At 39.2% G+C, this 23,972-nt stretch overlaps 2 protein-coding genes across 2 annotated transcripts in view; one reads left to right on the top strand and one right to left on the bottom strand.

Moving 5' to 3' along the window:
- The window catches only part of LOC146579249 (protein-glutamine gamma-glutamyltransferase 2-like), a 35,723-nt gene extending 11,767 nt beyond the window's left edge, over positions 1-23,956 (bottom strand). Inside the window, exons 1-7 of the mRNA XM_085262732.1 lie at positions 21,545-23,956; positions 18,368-18,463; positions 18,071-18,249; positions 4,740-4,807; positions 2,477-2,644; positions 1,813-2,064; positions 1,495-1,613 (exon numbers count right to left, since the gene is read on the bottom strand). Of these exons, the coding sequence (XP_085118858.1) occupies positions 1,495-1,613; positions 1,813-2,064; positions 2,477-2,644; positions 4,740-4,749 (549 nt within the window). The 5' untranslated portion in view covers positions 4,750-4,807; positions 18,071-18,249; positions 18,368-18,463; positions 21,545-23,956. The remainder of the gene's footprint in view (positions 1-1,494; positions 1,614-1,812; positions 2,065-2,476; positions 2,645-4,739; positions 4,808-18,070; positions 18,250-18,367; positions 18,464-21,544) is intronic.
- On the top strand, positions 17,063-22,290 carry coro2ab (coronin 2Ab). The gene is made up of 13 exons (XM_085262754.1): positions 17,063-17,263; positions 17,369-17,485; positions 17,620-17,769; positions 18,079-18,279; positions 18,349-18,465; positions 18,833-18,937; positions 19,041-19,137; positions 20,452-20,567; positions 20,645-20,735; positions 20,830-20,984; positions 21,608-21,775; positions 21,856-21,924; positions 22,002-22,290. The coding sequence occupies exons 1-13, from the start codon at positions 17,063-17,065 to the stop codon at positions 22,065-22,067; spliced, it is 1,653 nt and encodes a 550-aa protein (XP_085118880.1). The 3' UTR covers positions 22,068-22,290.
- Positions 23,957-23,972: the final 16 nt, after the last annotated feature.

Here is a 23,972-nt window from a genome sequence, read left to right as displayed (position 1 = left end):
GGCTTTTACAATGGGTGGTGCTTGTGTGTACTGTAACTGTTTTCAATGAAAGGCAGCAAGGAAGGCTGTTTATTTGATGCTGGCTAGGAGACAGGTGAGGAGCGTTTAGCTCCAAGAGCCTGGTTCCAACAGCCTCCCTTGCTAGCATGTAAAACCCGGTTCCGTCATTGTCTTGCTTTCTTCATGAGGAATAAGTCTCTAAACCAGCGGGGGCCTGTGGAAGCGCAGACCAGGTTTTTTAGTGTATTTATGTCATATTCAAATTCAAATCAAGTCTTAAAAAATCTAGCGTCAAATCATAACAAAAACTGTCTCAAAGCCCTTTAAATAGGAAGATAAAGAGCCTAAAATGATTTTAAAAAGTGAAAAAACACAAAACAATCAAATTCAATTATTCTACTGATTGTGGCGATTGTGGCTCAAGAGTTGGGAGTTCGCCTTGTAATCGGAAGGTTGCCGGTTTGAGCCCCGGCTTGGACAGTCTCGGTCGTTGTGTCCTTGGGCAAGACACTTCACCCGTAGCCTACTGGTGGTGGTCAGAGGGCCCGGTGGCGCCAGTGTCCGGCAGCCTCGCCTCTGTCAGTGCGCCCCAGGGTGGCTGTGGCTACAATGTAGCTTGCCATCACCAGTGTGTGAATGTGTGCGTGAATGGGTGGATGACTGGATATGTAAAGCGCTTTGGGGTCCTTAGGGACTAGTAAAGCGCTATATAAATACAGGCCATTTACCATTTACTTTCTTCTGGTTTTAATGATTTTGGTTTCTCTAAATAATTATCTGGTTATATTCTTATAACTTTATGTTGCTGAAAATTCACCCTAAGATCAGACCATCCAATACTCAGGATACCTGGAAAAATCCCAGAGGTATTCTACAGGCCTCAGTTAGCATGTTACATCTTGATGTTCTCTACAGTACAATTAGAAAAAGAGTGAACAAGTCTGAGCTGCCAGGAGAAAGCCTCTTTTCTCTCAAAACAACATCGCAGTGCAGCTCAACAAATCACAAGACTTCTGGAAGAAGAAGACAGATGATACCAAAGTGCAAATGTTTGGCCAGAACGATCTTTGGAGAAAAACCAAACAGAACATATTAGCACAAAAACCTCATATCAACTGTCAGTACAGTGGGTTAAGAAAGTCATAAAGCCATGCAGAAAACAAAACTCTGTGTATTGCTGTTAAAGTAGGTTCTAGAAGCTGTCAAATCATTGGATTTACTTAAGTTTTTCATTATGCTGTATACAGTCCTTTGAAGTTTTCACATGACTATGTGCTTCAGCTAATTTCCAAATATATTTTCAGCTTTCTTGCTTCACTCATATTACTAATTGTTACAGGTTTAGGGAAAGTACAAAACTGACAGATAATTGACTAGCTAATCTTCCTGTTTCTCATATAAATCACTTTGTTGTAACTAACATTCAATTTTGCGTAACCTTCAGAATACTGGCCAAATATGGCAGCATAAGCATGGCAGCACTCTGGTGCTGACCTGTCCAAAGATCCAGGGCTGTGAACCTATGTAGTGTGATGTTCCTGTGTAGACGGTTCCCTCTTCATTCATCACATATTCTTGTCTTTCTCTGTCATCGGGAAGATACACCCAGTCATCTGCAGACACATGCAAATATAATGCAAGCATCCTTAGCAAATTTATTAGCAGAATGACTCAGCTTTTATGGTAAGTTCATATATCAAAAACACAACAAAAACCTCTATCTATAGATAATAACTTCTATTAGTTACAGATTGTCTGTCTTTTTTCTTTTTCTTTTGTTTTACTTATCAGGACTAAAACTTTGCTTCTTACCAGAGCACCAGGGGTTGAAGAGCACCACCAAAGTTCCCAGATTTCTTGTTTCACCATGTGTCATTGCAGACAGGGAGTATTTCCCCACAGGAGCGTCAGTTGGTGGGGTCACAGAGAGAGCCACAATGCCCCTCTCCAGGACAGCACTCCTGTCAATCTCATACTTCCATATTGCCTTGGCATCACTGGTATATTTGGCAGACGGGTTACCAAACTGAGAACGTGTTCCATGTCTTTCTGATGGAGCAGAACCTGAAGTAAGGAAGAAGTGGGGAAGAGCACTTGTTACATTTCAGGGATCAATCAGTTTTATTTTGTTGTTTTCTTCAAAAAACTCTACTTAACCTCTTTACTTCCACCAGGTCACTGAGGACTATGATTAGGCAATGGTTGTTAACCAGAGCCTAACCATAATAGACTGCCAATAAGCTGGAGGACATCAACAGGTGATTTTGTAGAGTTACAAATGTGTTATGTTAATTGTTGAGTTCAAATATAATGTTATTTAACTCCTGTATGGACACTTTACCATATTAAGAACTTTTAAACATTATATTGTAAATAGTTATTTATCAGTGGACTATTTTAATGTTTTGAAGCATGTGATGTGATGACAAACAGCGTGGCAGAAAAACTGGCTTTTAAAACCAGTTCAAGTGGCTACCTGTCTCCACAGTGAGCAGGAGTGTGTCTCTGACACTGAAAGGCTGCACCATTTCCAGGGTCAGCAGGAAGGGCTGGCCACGCCTAACAATCAGCTGCTTTCTTGTAATTTCAATGGTGCGATGAGCAGTGTTGTTAGTCACGCAGTGAAAATTCACCTTGTTAATTCCTGCAACAAAAAACACAACATGAGTACAAATGTAATTATCTTAGAGAGCCACAAAAGCAACTATAAGTATGACATGAAAAGCCTTTGTTAACTGGCAAGCTTGAAATTTTACAGGAAGTTATAATTCAGAAATGGTAGTGATGACATTTGAGTCACAGGTTTCCTATCTTACTGTTTTTAACTCTTCTAGGATTCAAAAATATTCAAATTATCTCAAATATCTCAGTTTTGATCATAAATTCCTCTGCAATGACCTCTTTTTAAGTTGTTATTTACTTCCTGTTAGTGCCCCTTTCACATATTAAGGGCTTTTGAAAACTGTGAAAAAATGAAAGTTTATAAAAGAGTTAATAATTTTCAACTATTTTCAAACATCTGTGAGAACAAGATGTTTTTTTTTTTTTTTAGAGAATCAATGATTAGCAATCAATATTCACTAATTACTAAATTCCACTTTTAAATCAACCCCGGTGAACTTTCATTTCTCCCGTCACCACCAACTGGTCGGAGCACATAGCTGTCCCTCCCTGATCCTGGTGCTACTGGTGGTTTGACCTTAAGTAGTTGGTGTACGGCTGGTTTGGTGATATGGTTGTTTGTTGTCTGGTATTCATTCACAGAATATCAAACTCATCTGGATTCTTGTCTGACTGCAAACTTTAACTGTCAGGAAAAATCTCTGAAAAAGTGAAAATGAAGCAGACACCACACCTATGGCTTTAAGCCTGATGCCCTCCAGATAAACACCTGCTGATGAAAACCAAGCACAAAAGGCTTCAATCAATTTTTTTTTTTTATTAATGCATCTTTTTCTCTTGGTGGACTAATAATACAGTAGTACTATGTGAAAGCATTGAGCTACCTGTAGTTTCTTTATGTTTAGCTAGGAAAAAGGGAAATATGTGCATTGAATTGTGTGCAAACGTACATGGAAATAGACGATATACTGCAAAAAGAGTTTGCACAACTCTAATGACCTTGAACATCAACACAGCCTGCAATCTTTTTTATAATGTCTCCAAATAGTGTTCAGGAATATCTCTTCGAGCTTCTTGAAAGACAAGCTCATTTTTGTATGCTGGCTGCCTTTTGTCCTGTTCTTTGTCATCACACTGCATTGGTAGTGCATTATGAATAATTGGGCCTCATTTGCTAACATTCTTACCCTGTGCAAAAAATGAAAATAAATATAAAAAATCCCAGCACACAAAAATACTATCAGATTTATGAAACATGCGTACCCATATATTTTGTTCTCAGCACAGTGCATATGTCAGTAAATTTAAATTGCTTGGAACCAATAGCTTTGTTACATATGTACACTGCCCCACCCCAATTTCTAAACTAAAAATAGGCCACGACATAAAAATACTGTCAGATTTATGAAATTTTTGTTTTCACCCTCGTGTGTATGTCAATAAATCAGAATTGTTTGGAACCAACAGCCTTGTTGAGATAAGATAAGAGATCATGGAATATGTTTCAATTGACAAATGTTTCATGGTCACAGCTGCAGTGATGCAGATGTGACCATGTGACCATGTGCTGGTCTGTTGTGGTGAAGAGAGAGCTCAGTGTAAAAGTAAAGCTGTTGATTTACTGGTCGATCTGACCAGTGGTCACCAGCTTTGCGTAGCGGCTGAAATAAGTCCTCCAAAGGGTGGCTGTGCTTTCTCTAAGTGATAATATTTTGTTTTCTTTATATGCTTTTTATTGTAATTCTGAGCATTTTATGGTTTATAGTGTTTTGGCAATAACAACAATAACTGTAGTTAATATTGTTATTATTATTAAAAATAGTAGTAGTACTTAATTTTAGAGACTCGTGTTTAAATTCCTGAGGCAGCCAGGCTGCCATTTGTTTGTTTTTCATAATTCCAAAAATGCTAACATCAGTGGCTAAAATGCAGCCTCAGACCATGACAGAACCCCCAAGATCTCTCCTCTGTACTGATGAACATTTTAACCAAAAATGTAAAATCTGGACTTTATGTCCACCTTTTATGTAATTTCAGACAAACTGTATCTGTTCTAAATGTACTGTCATTTATATATATTGATAATTCAAACATATAAATATATATTTTATACTCACTGTTCGCCATCGTCTCAGTTATTGGAGGAATCACAGCAGTTGCAGGTTTGGAAAGCAACAGCTCGGCTCTGAAAACAGAGTAGAGAATTCTGTAGCCTCCTGCCTTTTAAAGACCCAAAGATACAGACTCTGACCTACTTAATGAGAAAAAAATTCTGGTGAAACAGGTTTTTGAAAAGACATCCTTCTTTCAAAAATGTGGTCCAACAATCTGTTTCAGAAGGAATGTTTTCTACAGTTTGTTGGGCAAGTTTTTTTCAAAGAGAGACATTTTCCACTTTCTTTGCTTCACCTGGAGGTGTTGTTTTTTATTTTGCACAGGGTAGGAACATTTCCATGCAAATGTTAGCAAATGAGGCCCAATTATTCCTAAAGAACAAGACAAAAGGCAGCCAGCATACAAAAAACTGCTTTGAAAACTAGACATTATAAGAAAAATTGCAGGCTGCGTTTGCACACAATTCAATGCACATATTTCCCTTTTTCCTAGCTAAACATAAAGAAACTACAGGTAGCTCAATGCTTTCACATAGTACTACTGTATTATTAGTCCACCAAGAGGAAAAAAAGATACATTGATTTAAAAAAAACTGAATTGAAGCCTTTTGTGCTTGGCTTTCATCAGCAGGTGTTTATCTGGAGGGCAAAAGCTTTAAAGCCATAGGTGTGGTGTCTGCTTCATTTTCACTTTTTCAGAGATTTTTCCCGATAGTTAAAGTATGCAGTCAGACATGAATCCAGATGAGTTTGATACTCTAAGAATGAATACTAGACGACAAACAACCATATCACCAAACCAGCTCAGCTAGTTCTACTTAAACAGAAAAACTTTAGTTTTAGTTATTAACAAACTGTCAGTGTGATGAGTTGAGAGTTAATACAAATCAATTGAATTCAATTTTTAAAAATTTTATTTCATTTTATTTCCATATTGCCAAAAATAACCTTTTAAGGCACTTTATACTTTACACGCTTTATATTGAAAGGTAAAGAGCCTATAAAACAGAGTGGAGAAAAAACAACAACAAGCAGACAACCCCCTATGAGCAAGCACTTGGTGACAGTAGTAAGTAGGTCAGATCCTGTAATTATATATTTTAAAAAGGCATATAAAGGAAAACAAAATACTATCACTTAGGGAAAGCACAGGGGACGTATCGACCAGTAAATCAACAGCTTTACTTTTACACTGAGCTCTGTCTTCACCACAACAGACCGGTGCGACATCTGCATCACTGCAGCTGTGACCATGAAGCATTTGTCAATTGAAACATATTCCATGATCTCTTGTCTTATCTTGTCTCTCATTTCACCCCTTTCTTTGCTTCACCTGGAAATAAACGTGTCGGTATACAGAGAAATTGCTGTGGGGCAGTATACAGATTCAACAAGGCTGTTGGTTCCAAACAATTCTGATTTATTGACATACGCACGAGGGTGAAAACAAAAATTTCATAAATCTGACAGTATTTTTATGTCGTGGCCTATTTTTAGTTTTACTCCTTGCACAGGATAAGAACGTTCCCACGCAATTGTTACCAAATGTGGCCCAATTATTCCTAACACACTACCAATGCAGTGTGATGACAAAGAACAGGACAAAAGGCAAAAAAAGAGATTTGAATGTCTTTCAAGAAGCTTGAAGAGATATTCCTGAACACTACTTGGAGACATTTATATTGCAGGCTGTGTTGATGTTCAAGAGCATTAGAGTTGTGCAAACTCTTTTTGCAGTATATCGTCTATTTCCATGTACGTTTGCACACAATTCAATGCACATATTTCCCTTTTTCCTAGCTAAACATAAAGAAACTACAGGTAGCTCAATGCTTTCACACAGTACTACTGTATTATTAGTCCACCAAGAGAAAAAGATGCATTGATAAAAAAAATTGATTGAAGTCTTTTGTGCTTGGCTTTCATCAGCAGGTGTTTATCTGGAGGGCATCAGGCTTAAAGCCATAGGTGTGGTGTCTGCTTCATTTTCACTTTTTCAGAGATTTTTCCCGATAGTTAAAGTTTGCAGTCAGACAAGAATCCAGGTGAGTTTGATATTCTGAGAATGAATACCAGACAACAAACAACCATATCACCAAACCAGCTCAGCTAGTTCTACTTAAACAGACAAACTTTAGTTTTAATTGCTGTCCAACTGTCAATGAAATGAACTGAGAATTAATACAAATTAAGTACAACTGAATTTTATTAAATTTAACAATTTTTAGTTCAGTTTGTATCTATTTCTATATTGCCAATCATAACAACTGTCATCTTAAGGTCAAACCACCAGTAGAACCAGGATCGGGGAGGGGCAGCTATGTGCTCCGACCAGTTGGTGGTGACGGGAGAAATGAAAGTTCACCGGGGTTGATTTAAAAGTGGAATTTAGTAATTAGTGAATATTGATTGCTCAGCAGTGATTGACTTTCCAGACACCTCATTTACCGCTTAGTCTCACTTGCAAGTATGAGATTATCCTCATCTAGAAAGAAAATAAAGCAGAAGTTGCTTTAAGGTGGGTCTAACTTGTGAAGTCACCATGACCGTACACCGTTTTTAGGTCTTGCATTCATTATGTTTCAAAAAGTAAGGCAATGACAGTCAAAATGCTCAGGGGCATAAAAGGGGTTAATGTGTGTTTGATAAGGGAGTGCTTTACACCACTATCACTTTCCCATGCTGTCAAACTCAGTACTGACATCATTACTCTAGTCCAGGGGTCAGCAACCTTTAACACCCAAAGAGCCACTTGGACCCGGTTTCCACGCAAAAGAAAACACTGGGAGCCGCAAATACTTTTTGACATTTAAAATGCAGATAACGCTGTATATATTGTTTTTTTTACCTTTATGCTTTGTATGAACAACTAAAGTAAGTAAAGTTTATTTATTAAGCGCTTTTCACAGACAGGCAGTCACTTACCTGATAAATGTGTGTGGCGGGGCGTGGTCTGCAGCACCGCTGCAGGGGATGAGGACGCACCTGAGCGGCACCTGCAATCACGCCTCACCGGCTTAACGTCTGTGCTATCTGTGCTGTTGTGTTGGTGTGTGTCGAGCTGTGAGCTGCAAAGCTACAGTCGGCTGTATGCGTACAGCAACCATGTGTGAAAAGTGGTCAATAAAGAGATGTATATTTTTATATTTCAATATCACAATAATCTAACAATTTAGAACTACACGTTAAAAAAGAACTAACATAAATAAAATACACTTCAGCTAAATACTTCTAATTTATTTTCCCAAACCACGCCGAGCCGCACTATAAGGACTAAAGAGCCGCAGGTTGCCGACCCCTGCTCTAGTCCAATCATCTTCTCGCCCATCTGCTTTGAGAATCAGCCTTCACTTTGCATGCTTTAAATATCAATGCTCTTTGTCATGCTCCCTTTCAGATTCTTATTCATGCAACCCACCTCTAATTATCAAATAGATTAATTAATTTCTCTACCTCAAGAAATCATGTTGAATACTGATGTCTATCAAAAGCATCTGATGTGCACCATCCAGATGCTTTGTACTTTTGACCTCCTATGGATGGAAAAGCCCCCCCAACAATACTTGCTTTTTAAAGATGTATGCTGCACAATCATTCCTCCCTGGAAAAATAACATTTCAAATAAACCTTTAGTATCCCCAAATTCAGGCCCTTGATAAGTGGATGTAAATGGGCTCACCTGTCTGGCCTCCACTCTGTGCCCTTCCCACACACAACAGTCTTTCACCTACAAATACTCATACCCAGTAAATCAAAAAAGTTGAAACATGGAAATAAACAAACACCTATACAAACACACAGCCACATTTAGCTCTACTTTAAAATCAACAGACAAAAATGAGCATTGCCACACCTCCACTGGATATCATTAGTCTCCTTTATGTTTCCCCCCAATGAACGACAGCTCTTCCTGATTTTTGTGAAGCTCTAATTTAAGCTGGTGTTTTCTTTTTAATACTTGAAATGACTGCTTAATTATTTACTGATTAATAGCTATCCAAAAATACAAGAATATGGACAAGCAAACAACAAAGCCTTTAATATTTTTTGTCATTTCTACATTCCTTTGTTCTATCATAAAGAAATTAAAATTATCCTTTTCATCGATTAAAGACATAACTTCTTAGCCAGGCCTCTTTCTATAAATCTCTACTTAAATAGAAGGTTTGCTAATTTAGGTTATAGATGTTCTGGTCAACAGGGTAAGTGCTGATGTAATAATGTTATCAGGCTCTCAAAGCTTTGCTGTTGCAGAATGGAAAGATTTATAAGCAGAGATAAAAATCGTTCAGTAGTGCTTAATAAAATCACATACAATGTGATTAATGACAACATTTTTATACCATGTAATTACTCAGGAACTATTAATGGTTCATGATATCATTAAGAAAATAAGTAAATAAGTGACTAACAACATATTTAGATGCAAATTTATACATATAATTCATTGAGATATGAGATAATTTAATGTGGGCATGTTGTTTAAGGTTTTATAAATTATATATATATATATATATATATATATATATATATATATATATATATATATATATATATATATATATATACACACACACACACATAAAGGATTTTAAGATAATCTGAATGTTGGAAGCTACATCATGATGTCACCATTACCATCACTTTCAAGTCGTCTTTGTGTCATCTCTTCTCTGTAAAAACACAAAAGAATAGAAGGAATACAGCTTTTAAACGGCATCAGCACACTTTAAATACTTCCCTGGGTGAGGGCCAATAGTGTCCTTGAGAGTTCACTGTAGAGGCAGGGCCAGATGTATAAAGCATCTCTGCCCTCGTCAATATCTTGTTTTGTAGTTAGCGTTCATTAACTTGAAACAATGTTTTTGTTTGTTTGTTTTTATTTTTATGCTAAAATAATCTTATGTAGTTGTTACAACTAGTTTTTGTCATAGTTAAAATGAAGTTACCTAATGTAAATAAGTAGTTCTTTTAGATTTAATTACTTATGTAGTTCTAAATTACATTTCAGAGATTTCACAGAGTTTTTATGAAACTGAAAAACAGATGGAACGCTCTAGTCTATAACCTATTGCTGCCTCCCTGTGGAGACTCTTTAGGAGATTATTCTCTTTTTCAGAATTAATAAAATTGGTCTGTGGCTGCTGTACAAAAAGAAAAACTTTTATCAGTATAATAGTTCATATTAATATGATATGAACTATTGAAGTGATAGATGAAACCAGGTGTCATTGTAGGAGAAGCAAATGTGGTAACTGAAGAGACAGATGTTGACTTGAGTCAGCCTGTTGCAGAAAGAGAACCTGATGTTAAACTAATGGATAAAGGTGTGGGAAAGCCAGATGGTTATTAAATTTTGGGAAATTCATGTTTATATTAAGTTGCTATGTGTTTTTAGCACAATGACTGACTGTTTGTTAATCCAGCATTAATAAAATAACTAAATACAATACCTTTTGAGCACCAAGCTAGAAAAATACACCATTGCTAAAATTAATGGCTGATTTGATCTGCTTTTTTTGCTGAAAGGATATTTGAAGTTATTGTTGCTGACCATGTCCATGTCTTTATGAAGTGTATCCATCTTCTGATGGTTGCTCCCACACACATCATAAAGCTCAAATAATCTCAAACTGATTTCATGAACATGAAAATGAGTTCCCTGTACTCAAATTACCTCCATATTTAATGTCTTCTTCATCCAATAGAGCACCTATGGGATGTGGTGAAACAGGAGATGTTTACACTCAGCCTTGGAGACAGGAGAAGAAGGTCGCCGAGAAGGGGCTTGGAGTAGAGCCACCACTCTTCCACATCAAAATGACCACGATCCCTCCTGGATGCCTCCTACAGGAGGTATTTGGGACATGTTCTACTGCAGAGGTTATATTTTTCAGCTGGCTTTGTAGTCCCTCCAGAAGAGTTAGAGGTCGTCACCAGGGACAGGGTCTTGATGTCTACTGAGACAACTGTACCCAAGACCTGGACTTGGATAAGTGGAAGGAGACTATGGATGGATGGATGTTGGATGTAGGGGTGATCTACCCCAGCATTTAACATAATGCAAATGACTACAAATTAGAACAGGAGTGTCTTAATCATAACTATAGTCATAAGAAATTCAATTGGTATTTGTTAGGCTCACCAAGTTCTAAGGTAAAATATATTTTTTACACTGTCCCAACTCTCCAGTAGATTTGAAATATGTTATTGTCTTAGCTCTTGGAGCTGCATTAGAATGTGAGTGCGTGCAACTGTGCTGGTCGTATCGGATTGTAGAGGTGTGTTTGTGTGTGTGCAGCCGTGCATAAACAGCTTGGCTAATACGGGAGCAGAGGCTAGACGTCATGGATCAGGAGTGAACCCACACACGGAAACACACAGAGAGGTGGATGCAGATCAGCTCAGCTGTAGACACGGAGGGAGCAGGTTTAAAAAAACTTATTTGTATCACAGTTATAGTACCTCTAATAAAAGGTATTGCAGAAGAAGTGGAAGTCACAAAACTGGTAGCAGTGTTATTAATAATAACAGTTTATGTTTTTAGCAGAAAGAGATCCCAGTGATTCCTAAGTAACTGAATTCAAGGTAAGACCATATTCATTCATTCAAATGATATTTTTCAGGGAAGATTGTATGCCTTTCTTAAAAGATCATTCGTGAAAGGCTATCAAGCATTATTTGTTTTACCTTAATCTTATTTTTAGTCTAACCTTAAATGAACATTTTCGAAAACCTTAACTGAACCTGAATCTAATCTTTCCTAACCTCAGGATGAACCTAAACTTTACCTAACCTTATCTGAACAATCCATACGCTTAATCAAACCTAAACATAATCTTTCCTAATGTTAAGCTGAACCTAATTTTGACCTGTCTTCATTTTAGGATTAATTGAACCTCATCCCAGCCTTCATGGCCTTGATTAAACCCAAGCTCTCTCTCTCCTGTGATAAGAATAAACCAATTTTAGATTTATCTTACTCTTACTAGATTTCATTTACTCTTAATTTAAATTAAGCCACATTTTTGCATACCATTTATGCAAAACTTTTATTGGAATTATTAAAAGACATAAAATCTTGACTTTCATCCAGGATCCAGGGTCCCAGTCCCCTGTAGGACTGTTACTTTGGGACTTTTGTTTTGCTTTGTTTTGGGCTTTTCATTTTCAGTAGCTGTTGTATTTAGCCTTGCTCCAACATGAGGTGCCAGTTGAGTGGTTTCCAGCCTGAGAGTTGGGCATACCAAAGAGTCATCATTCTTCTGAAGTGTTGTTCGCTCAAACCAATAAAAACTACACAACCTCATAATTTTACAATTTTATACAAGGCTATAAAAGTTCTAACTAAGAAACCACTGTGATTTCATCATTGTTATATATTCTTTTTTAATATATGTATGAAAATCAGTGATCGTATGACAATCAGATTCCTGTTTCTAGCTGACAGGAGTGACACCTGGTGTGGTCTTCTATCGCTTTAGCCCATCTGCCTCATGGTTCAAAGTGTTGTGCATTCAGAGATGCTCTTCTGCATACCTTGGTTGTAGCAAGAGGTTGTTTTAGTTACTGCTGCCTTCCTATCAGCTCAAAACAGTCTAACCTCAACTGACCTTTGACATCAACAAGGTATTTTCACTCAGCGAACAGCCATCCAGTGGATATTTTCTCTTTGTCAGACCATTCTCTGTAAACACTGAAGATGGTTGTGTGGTAAAATCCCAGATCAGCCTACAGTGGGGCAAAAAAGTATTTAGTCAGCCACCGATTGTGCAAGTTCCCCCACTTAAAATGATGACAGAGGTCAGTAATTTGCACCAGAGGTACACTTCAACTGTGAGAGACAGAATGTGGAAAAAAAAAATCCATGAATCCACATGGTAGGATTTGTAAAGAATTTATTCGTAAATCAGGGTGGAAAATAAGTATTTGGTCAATAACAAAAATACAACTCAATACTTTGTAACATAATCTTTGTTGGCAATAACAGAGGTCAAACGTTTACTATAGGTCTTTACCAGGTTTGCACACACAGTAGCTGGTATTTTGGCCCATTCCTCCATGCAGATCTTCTCGAGAGCAGTGATGTTTTGGGGCTGTCGCCGAGCAACACGGACTTTCAACTCCCGCCACAGATTTTCTATGGGGTTGAGGTCTGGAGACTGGCTAGGCCACTCCAGGACTTTCAAATGCTTCTTACGGAGCCACTCCTTTGTTGCCCGGGCGGTGTGTTTTGGATCATTGTCATGTTGGAAGACCCAGCCTCGTTTCATCTTCAAAGTTCTCACTGATGGAAGGAGGTTTTGGCTCAAAATCTCACGATACATGGCCCCATTCATTCTGTCCTTAACACGGATCAGTCGTCCTGTCCCCTTGGTAGAAAAACAGCCCCATAGCATGATGTTTCCACCCCCATGCTTCACAGTAGGTATGGTGTTCTTGGGATGCAACTCAGTATTCTTCGTCCTCCAAACACGACGAGTTGAGTTTATACCAAAAAGTTCTACTTTGGTTTCATCTGACCACATGACATTCTCCCAATCCTCTGCTGTATCATCCATGTGCTCTCTGGCAAACTTCAGACGGGCCTGGACATGCACTGGCTTCAGCAGCGGAACACGTCTGGCACTGCGGGATTTGATTCCCTGCCGTTGTAGTGTGTTACTGATGGTGACCTTTGTTACTTTGGTCCCAGCTCTCTGCAGGTCATTCACCAGGTCCCCCCGTGTGGTTCTGGGATCTTTGCTCACCGTTCTCATGATCATTTTGACCCCACGGGATGAGATCTTGCATGGAGCCCCAGATCGAGGGAGATTATCAGTGGTCTTGTATGTCTTCCATTTTCTGATGATTGCTCCCACAGTTGATTTTTTTCACACCAAGCTGCTTGCCTATTGTAGATTCACTCTTCCCAGTCTGGTGCAGGTCTACAATACTTTTCCTGGTGTCCTTCGAAAGCTCTTTGGTCTTGGCCATGGCAGAGTTTGGAGTCTGACTGTTTGAGGCTGTGGACAGGTGTCTTTTATACAGATGATGAGTTCAAACAGGTGCCATTCATACAGGTAACGAGTGGGGGACAGAAAAGCTTCTTACAGAAGACGTTACAGGTCTGTGAGAGCCAGAGATTTTCCTTGTTTGAGGTGACCAAATACTTATTTTCCACCCAGATTTAAGAATAAATTCTTTACAAATCCTACCATGTGAATTCATGGATTTTTTTTTCACATTCTGTCTCTCACAGTTGAAGTGTACCTCTGGTGCAAATTACTGACCTCTGTCATCATTTTAAGTGGGGGAACTTGCACAATCGGTGGCTGACTAAATACTTTTTTGCCCCACTGTATCTGGCACCAACAAGTATGGCACGTAAAAAAAGTAGAGTTCAAATTAGTACAAGTAGATTTAAAGTATTTAAATCACATTCTGCCACTGATAATGTACAATGTTTATTACAGGTACACTTAGTCGAATTGAAATAAAAAAAACAAAACACTTAAACTGTGCTTTGATTTCATTTATTGTAAATTTTATTTTTTTAAAATTCCCCTTTGATTATCATCTTCTTTTTCCTTTACTATTTCTATCCTTCTCCTCACTCGACAGTAAGGTGATCTGTCTCAGCCACAGTAAAGGTCAAAGGTCAGGTTAGGGGAGTTTGTAACAACAGGAAGTGTGTGTGTGTAGCCAATAAATATTTAATAGAGACAAATAAGCTGTCTTGGAGGATGGATATATCACTCTGTGTGTGTGTGTGTGTGTGTGTGTGTGTGTGTGTGTGTGTGTGTGTGTGTGAGTAAATGATTAGGATCATTTATTGAAGAAACTGATTTATTATTGATAAGATTATGAAAGCCATTAATAACAGCAAATTGCATTATTGATTAGAGCCAATAATGCAGCTGCTGAGGTTCTGAAGCTCTTTCCAAAACAAACACATGCAGTCGTTTCTCCATTGCTTCAGAAGACATTACAACTGTCTGAAAATTAACAATAGGCTGCTCAATGTTTTTTACCTGAAAGGCTTCATATTGTGAGGTTATTATCTTACACTCAGTTAGCTTATCTTCTTATTTATTAGTCCTTTATTTATCCAGGTAAAACATCTCATTGAGATTAAAAATATCATTTCCAAGAGAGACCTGGCATCATGGCAACAAAAGTCAAAATACACATACCACATAAGTATATAACATTTAAAACAAATACAATATCCCATACCAACATGTGAAAAATATACAATAACATATCAAATTAACAGTGACATTAAAAACAATCACACTGAGTAAAAGAGTTATTCTCTCGTTCCTTTAAGACAGACTTAAACTCTTCCAAATCAATTCTGATAATTTCAGTTCCTTCTGCAGATTATTCCAGGAAGCAGGGACAGCGTATTTAAAAGCATTTTTCCCCAATTCTGTTCTGAGTTTTGGGACAATCAATTGTATGATATTGTGAGAACGAAGGCTGTATTGGTTGTGGTTTTTACACATATAAACATATAAATAAGATGGAACCAGCCCAAGGAGAGATTTATAGATAAAGATCAACCAATGGGAGAGTCTGCGAATATGCAAAGAACAATGATGTACACGATTTCCACAGCCAGTAACAAAACGTAAAGCACAATGGTACACAGTATCCAACCTCTTTAGGTAGTGGGCAGGTGCATTCATAAAAAGCAGGTCACCATAATCCAATAAAGGTAAAAAAGTTGCATGAATCAAGTGTTTTCTCACTTGGAGGGAGAAACAGGATTGATTTCTAAAAAAGTAACCTAGTTTTAACTTCGACACAAGCCTTTGAATGTGAGTCTTAAATGACAAATTCTGATCTATAATGATCCCTAGATACTTGTAAGATGTGACCATTTCAATTTCAGTTCCTTGAATTGTTTTAATCTTAGGAGACGTAGCTAACAACTTTTTGCCATTTGATAATAACATGAACTTGGATTTCTCTGGATTTAACACCAACTTAAGTTGAGTTAAATGGGACTGAACATGATCAAAGGCAGACTGCAGAAATTGCAGGGTTTGTGCTACTTAAGGGGATGAACAATAAATAATTGTATCATCTGCATAAAGATGGAAGGCTGCATTTGACAAATTATCACAAAGGTTGTTTATGTAAAGAGAAAATAGCAATGGCCCTAATATGGAGCCCTGCGGAACTCCTTTGGATACTGAGAGAAAAGAGGAAGAAGACCCAGCAGCATGGACACACTGTTTTCTTGCTGACAAGTAATTTGAAAACCAGCTTAGAGCATTTACAGATAGACCAATATTGTTTAGTCTATTTAATAAAATAGCATGCTTAACTGTATCAAAAGCCTTTGACAAGTCAAGAAAAAGAGCAGCACAGTAATTTACACTTACTCTGATCTTCACATGGCCTAAAACTAATCTCACTCTAAGTTTTTTGTATCCAAACAATTCCTTCCTTTCAATCTGATTTTAACCTTAATTTATTAGGGTACATCTTTATCCTAATCTTAAATCAAAGCTTTGGTTAAAGCCAAGATTAATACGAACATTAAATTAAACCTAACTTGAACCACAACTTAGTGTCATGGCTACTGGACGGACTCACGCGCAGTCAGTTCTTTCTATGAGAACAAAAGGAGATTATTTATTTACAACAGGGATCACCTCAGTGCTATATATGTACAGTGAGTTGGGAGGGGGGGTCCAGGGCTCCAGGGAGAGAAGGGGGGGGGGGGGGGGGGGGATCCACACACACACGCTTCCTCTTCAATGTTAGTTGAACGTTCTTCAACAGAATTCAACGTTAGTTCCACAACAAAATACACACAGTGGATTCTTTTGAAAATGGCGAGAGCACAAACTCAGGAGGTTCAACATTCCAGTGGTGAGCTGCTCTGTGCCACTGCCTTAAATAGCAGCTGGGGAAATCAGCCAGATCAGCAGCAGGTGGAGACAATCACACAGGTGCGTGGGCCAATAGCGAGAGCCCGTAACGAGCTCCACCCAGGCAGAGAGGAAGAGGAGAGACAAAGAAAACAAAAACAAAAAAGAACAACAACAACAAAACCTGTAGCCAGTGTGAGCCAACCAGAGACACGGGGACCTTCGCTTAGGTTCATCTTAAGTATTCGCTTGACCCAAAATTAGCCTGTATTTATCCTAACCTTAAACATTATCCTAACTTCCCCTAACTTTAATCTAGTCAAGGATTAATCCTTCAATGATTAACATTAATCTAACATACCCCATTAGATTTCCCCCCATTTTCTGATTTCTTGATATAAATCTGCACCAAAACTTAAACTCCTCTAAGCTTGATGCTACTGTACTCTTGTCCACCAGATGTCATGGCGATCATCCTTTCGCTGCTCAAAGTTTCGTCACATTTTTGGAAAGTCTGCCACCAAGGAGCACAGCTACGACGGGGTGCCAATCACGCGTAGTGTCCACGACAACCACTACTGCTCAGCCAATCCCTGCTTCATCGCTGTGGTGACTGAGTGCGCGGGAGGCGGGTCCTTTTTAGTCCTGCCCATCCATCATGTACATAGGCCTTTTTAATTTAATTTCCTCTGAATTAACATAATAAAGGATAAAAAAAATGGGGAAACCTAAATTTTTAAAATTGTTTCATGTTCTCTCTCTCAGACAGGCAGAGTAGATCCTCAGCATCCGAGGGTTTGTGGCCACAGCGGCAGAGTCCTGGACGTCAAGTGGAATCCATTCGATGATTACTGCATCGCCTCATGCTCAGAGGACTGCACTGTATGGCAGTTAGTTAACGACTAACTAGGATTAACTTTGGAATTCGATTTAGGATAAGGATGGGGTTAAATTATTGGGAATTATATAACGTTTAGTGTACAGCACATACACTTTGGTCCTGTGCATGTATTCAGGTGAAGATCTGGGATATCCCAGTCTGTGGAGTCCAACAGAACCTCACCAAGGCCAGGAAAACCCTGATTGGCCACTCCAGAAGAGTGGGGCTAATTGAGTGGCATCCAACTGCTGAGAACCTTCTGCTAAGTGCTGCCTATGACTACAAGGTCAGTGCCAATCATATAACATTCTGGCTTAAATGAGTACCGTATTTTTGTTAAAAGAAACCGTCTTTGCTTTTGTGTTGTATTCAACTTCCTTCAATATATCTTATGAACATAATGCACAGAAATCTTAGAGAAAAAGCCAATGGTTGGCATAAAACTTTTCTATAATAGACACCTTACAAGATTGAACCAGTAAAGAAAGTATCAACACAAGAGAACCAAATGTTAAAGAGCTACACTCTACAATCAGTAATTCCAGTGCATTTAGGCTTCAAAACAGATGTGAATTTGTCTCACTTACTGCTCCAGGTCCTTCTCTGGGATGTATCCCAGGCTGGTGCAGTTATCAGGTATCCAGTTCGGGTGGTGCTGATGCCCATCCACCACCGCTACCCATCTGAGGCACTGCTGCTTTCAGTCAGCTTCAACAGTGATGGCAGCAGGCTGGCAGTCACATCCAAAGACAGACACGTTCGAGTCCTGGACCCTCGGACAGGAAAGATTTTACAGGTATGATTATTGTATCTGAATGCGAGTCCTGACAGAAAATTGCCAGGAAGGTAACTGATACTTCTGCAGGTATCAAGCAGTAACTCACACAAGGCCAACAAAGTTTTATACATCGGGGGGTTGAAGTTGCTTCTGTCCACTGGCAGCTCATCTTGGAACCACCGGCAGATCGTCCTGTGGGACCCTGTAAGATAGTTTTTTTCCTTTCAACTGTAATCTGAAACTTAATCTAAGCTGTGCTTGTTCTTAAACCTGAATCCAATTACCAGCATTTTCTAGGAGTAAGAATACTTGGGTCGTAAGACATGATTAAAAAAGAGATTGCTGAAAATGAGGCACATAGACAAAAACAAATAAATATATAATAAACATATAAAATTAAACAGCTGATAATAAAAAACTGCTTTCTTGTGAAATGATTTAAGAGAATCTCACTGGAGAATTAATTATATAACTGTATATCTCAATTGAGCAACTTTTGCATATTTTAACTTGATTTTTTTTTCCCTTTACAATTTGATCTACATTCATTCCCATATGTGTTTTCATGCAGGATGACTTATCTGAACCCTTATATGAAGAAGATCTGGATGGGTCAGCTGGAGTACTCTTCCCGTTTTATGACCCAGACACACACATGTTGTATCTGGCTGGAAAGGTCAAAAAACATAAACTGCTTGTGGCAAAATGTGCCGTTAAATTTGAGTAACCATCATCAAGGAGGTTTAGCACCACTGTATATGTTGTATTTATGCTTGTAGGGTGATGGAAACATCCGGTACTATGAGCTAAGTGCTGAAAAACCTTACATCAGCTACCTGACTGAGTACAGGTCCCTGCTGCCACAAAAAGGACTTGGTGAGACCAACACACACACACAAGTGTGTTAGCTAGTAAATGACATAATTTATACAGCTGCCAGTCCAGCTTTGTTCCAGCTCTCACCTACAGTCATGAAATCTGGGTAATGACCAAAAGAGGAAAGTCATAAAATGCCGTCCTACAGAGGAAAGTCATAAAATGTCACAAAATAAAAGAGTAGGTCGACTCTCCCTAAGAGCTAAGGTGAGGAGCTCAAACATAAAGAGTAGAACAGCTGCTCCTCCATGTTGAACTCTGGGCATGCCCAACTGGGTGGAGACCCCGGAGTAAGACCTGCTCATCAGGTAGAACCAGAACAAGATGGGGCCAGCGACCCCACTCAGATAAGTGGAAGAAAATCAGCGAATCGATAGATATTCCTCCTTTTCCAACTTATCATGAAGTCGTGCAAATTCTGGCTTCATACTATGACAATTGGGAATCAGGTGAGCCTGGTATCAAAATGTAGGTAAATAAGAGAGTTTTGAGTTTCCATGACTTCTTCTGACCAGACATCTAATCACATGGTGACATGACCCTTTGGATTTTTACCCAAAATGCTGTTTGAGTCAAACTTGGGTAAATCATCAAAGCAGATCAAACATGCTTGTCTCTTTTACTCTCTCACAAACATTAAATTGGTTCCATGTTGTTATTATAACTATCAGATATTCAAGGATATTGGTTCTTTGATTGGATATGAAAAAAATCATAGAGCATTGTGATCCTCTTGAAGTGAATGTAACAGTGATTTGGTTGCAGTTTTTAACAAACCTAAAACTTTGTATCCAACTCATCATCTATACCTATACTCATTTCAAGGTACCGACACAATTTTAAGAAAGCTTGTCTAAGTTCATTCACAGGCACTTTGATGCTGATCTAACAAACTTGACTTAAATGTCGACTTTGATGGATAATTTCCTTCACTGTTTCAATGCTACATCCTGCGGTCATGTTAACAGATGGAAGACACCAAGAACCAAGCTTCTGCCCCAACAACTCAACAAATGTTGGTCAATCGTCGTCTTTTCATGCCTGTTGGTCATCCTACATTTCTGAAACTGTCTTATGTCTGGTTGCAAGACTGTTAAGGCATTCTATACAGGACCAGTCTTCTGCCTGAAAAACCCATGCCTTGCTCCACCACCCTCTCACCAACCTTTAAATATTGATGTTGTCGTTTTTTAAAGTCTAGACTTTCATGTTGTAATAATAGAAAAAGGCAAAGAGTTTAGTGTCACTTTTAGAATATCCACAATACTTTATGACACAGGACTAAAATGTGTTTTGACGTCTGACTCACTCCAGGGGTGATGCCAAAGCGTGGCCTAGATGTGACCGCCTGTGAGATTTTCCGGTTTTATCGCCTGATTGCCATCAAAGACCTGGTGGAACCACTGTCCATGATCATACCACGCAAAGAGGTTGGGATGATGTACTTATCTTGAGTATAATCAGAGTACAAGAAGTATTGGTCCAGTTTTTTTCTTGTTCCTTCCAGTCAGGAATTTTTCAAGAGGATCTGTACCCAATGACAGCTGGAAACCAGGCAGCCATGACCGCTCAGGAGTGGCTGTTGGGGGTCAACAGAGGTCTGTAACCTAGCTGGGCCATCAGGTACACTAAAGATATTTACTCTCTATAGATCATTCAGTTTATCACTGATCTCTTACATTTCCTCACCAGGCCCAGTGCTGATGTCCCTGAAGCCAGACCCTCGAGTACCCAACCCTTACCCAGAAACCCCAGCTGAGAAGGGGCTGGTGAGGCAGCTTAGCTCCCTCAGGTTTCAGAGCAGCCCGGCTGCAGTGACAGAGATAGGCCAAGACTTTATAGAGGAGGTAAAGTGTGATCTGGTTATTTTACCTGACATTGCAGGGTAAAATATACCAATCTGGGGTGCCTTTTCTTGATTTTAAAGTGGTACACAGTTGTGTGAAAAAGTGCTTGGTCCCTATCTTGTTTCCTGTTTTTTAGTATGTTTTTTCACACTTAAATTTGTAACAGTAAAAGGCTGTAAAAATATCTGTAAAGATCACCAGTTATTGTAAATACTTGATTGGTGTTGTTGCTGCTAAGTATGGCCCAACAGGTTATTAGGTTTAGGGGGCAATCACCTTTTCACACAGGGCCATGTAGGTTTGGATTTTTTCCCTTTAATAATAAACACCTTCATATAGAAACGGCATTTTGTGTTTACTTGTGTTATGTTTGCCTAATATTTAAATTTGTTTGATGATCTGAAACATTTAAATGTGACAAACCTACAAAAAACAGGAAACTGGGAAAGAGGGGAAATGCTTTTTCATGCCACCGTACTCTTTTTAGAAACTTCTGTTTCCTTTAGACAAACTAGGAAATATGTTTTGCTACAGTAACCGTCACATCCTTCGAAACTGACCTGAGACCTGAGCCTTTTTTGGAGAGTAGTTCTCTGATACTTTTGTTGCTGTTCTCTGTTGAGGTTTTTCTGGAGGAGCAGCTGTCCTATCAGGATGCCAAATATCCCAAAGATCTGAGCGATCTGTCGGGGTGGCAGCCAGACGAGACCCAGGTCCCACTGTGGACATACTGCTGCACCCCGCACTGCTGCGAGCCTGCTGAGAGACCGCCACCAATGACCGAGTGTGAGGTTGGATAAATAATAAAACACTTCAGAAGAGTGTCTCCTTCTCTTGCACACAAACTCAGTCCTAGTTTTTTCTGTTTCAGCTACTCCAGGCATTTTACAAGCAGCAGGATGAGATCAGAGGCATGAAGGAGGAGCTCCATCAGAAAGACGTGAGTTCACAAACAGTACGTTATCAGAATTTCTTGTCAGATACTTTTTTATATTTTTGTGTTTTTACGTTCTGCAGATGAAAATTGCTCAGCTGGAGCAGGATATCAAAAACACCAGAAAGAACATGAGAGCGACCTTCTGATTCAGACCCTGCTGTGTAGGAGGGGCTTACAGAGACAGCGTGACCCACAGACAGCGGAGTTATCCTCCACAGACTGGACTTTGTAGTTGAAGCCACAACTCTTGTTTTCCTAAAATTCCTGAAAATGGTTTATTTGGGAGCAGAGACTATTTTCCTTCATACTTCACAAACTACCTGAAACACAATGGTCACCATCGAATATAAGAAACCCTGCGTCTGGGATGATGGGATGCAAAAATGCTAATTTCTTAAAACTCTTGAATTAAAGCTGTCCAAATACTTATGGAGCTAAGTGTAATTATGACCACATGCAAGGTGCAGTGATGTCAGGCAGCAGACACACACCACCTGCTCTAGTGACTTTTACTGGTGCAAGCAGGTTGGAAACAATGGAAGGGGCAGAAGGACACAGATCTTCTTGTTAGCAGTTTGCAAACTAATTTCAAGGGTAAGATACATGACCTTGCTGTTTTGGTAGGCCAAAAGAGCTAAAATGCATAAATCGCAAAACTCATGAAAAACACAGTGTGAGTGTGCAAAAAATGTTGAATGAAGTTTGGAACTGGACTGCATGAAAATGTTTGATGTAGTCACCCAGGGTTTCTGGACTCTTTGAAGCCTCAGTCCTGTGGTTTCATTGAATACTCATTAAAATGAATGTAAGACCAATAAAATATGAGTGTTTCCCTCAACAAAACTGAAGCACTATTTGTTTTGGGTGGTCTGCAACACACATAGAGCCATATCATTAGTCAGGTAATTACATTATGTAATATTATGTTCCAGATCAGCACACACACAGCTCCCGTGTGCCGGAAATTTAGCTATGAAGACCAAAAATGTGTTTCGCACCAGGCTGTAAATGTTCTTGTTTCTGCTTTAAAGTTTGTGATGAGTGACTCACTCCAGTGGCCATTAGAGGAACTGCAGTTTTCTGACTTAATCGTGTTTCATATTTAAAGTTGATTGATCTGTGACGTCACATCAGCTTGCGGAAATAAATGTTTTAAAATCCAGCACAGACCTGACACAGAACGTCAAAGATGAGAAAAGGCTGAGGGACAAAAATCAGAACTGGACTGAACAATCAGTGAAAACAGATCTGATGGAGTCATGAATCTGATCTATAGAAGAACATGGGGCGGCTCTGTTATGGTTTTGCTCTGCATTTCAGCCTGTGGGGTTCTTGTCACAGAACCATTTGGTCCACTGTGTATATGTCCGCACAACTGCAATTGTGCTAAAAAATTGGCCAAAAAATTCAGTCAGCTACATCAGTGTCTACTGTTTACTATCATAGCCAAGTCGCTAACAAACATAAACAGAAGTTTTCACTATCCGTACTAATTAATGTTATCTTGTTGTATCAGGTCAGTGCTATCCTCTATACTGTTGCATGCTGGCAGCAGGTTGAGGGTCACAGATGCCAACAGACTAAACTGACCCACAAGGCCAGTAATGTTGTGGGGATGGAGCTGGACTCCGTTAGGGTGGTGTCTGAGAGGCAGATGTTGTCCAAGATAAGGACAATTATGGATAATACCTCCCACCCACTCCATGACATGCTGGCTAGTCACAGGAGCACGTTCAGTGAGACTGAGATTCCCAACAAGCACCTAACCTCTGTTAATCCTTGATATGTATAATTGAGTGATCTGTATATATTAGTGCGGGTTGGTTATTAGATGCTGCTCCAACCAGCCAGTGAATAACCCGCTGCCCCGCCCTCTCCTCCCTGTGCCCCAAGCAGCAGGTGCACCTCGCATACAGAGGGCGCCCTTCCAGTAAGTGGCCGATAGAAAATAGAGCGGTGTCTATGCCATTCCTAATATGCGCTCATGATGTCGGGGCAGCATGAGAACGAGCAACTTTTTTTGCCGATGCCCGTGATGCCGCCCTGGGCAA

The sequence above is a fragment of the Mchenga conophoros genome, linkage group LG3 (genome assembly GCF_057382185.1).
Source record: "Mchenga conophoros isolate Kocher_MC1m ecotype Shallow Benthic linkage group LG3, M_conophoros_male_GT1.1, whole genome shotgun sequence".
In the NCBI taxonomy this organism is placed as follows: Eukaryota; Metazoa; Chordata; class Actinopteri; order Cichliformes; family Cichlidae; genus Mchenga; species Mchenga conophoros.
The sequence above is the reverse complement of the archived record's forward strand: the minus strand, read 5'-3'. Positions and strand labels throughout refer to the sequence as shown.

Bases quoted from the DNA above. Each gene is read 5' to 3' on its own strand.
- coro2ab (XM_085262754.1), top strand. From the start codon at position 17,063: ATGTCATGGCGATCATCCTTTCGCTGCTCAAAGTTTCGTCACATTTTT. The intron at 20,568-20,644 runs GTTGGGATGATG...TGTTCCTTCCAG, and splicing joins TGATCATACCACGCAAAGAG to TCAGGAATTTTTCAAGAGGA. The intron at 21,776-21,855 runs GTTGGATAAATA...TTTCTGTTTCAG, and splicing joins CACCAATGACCGAGTGTGAG to CTACTCCAGGCATTTTACAA.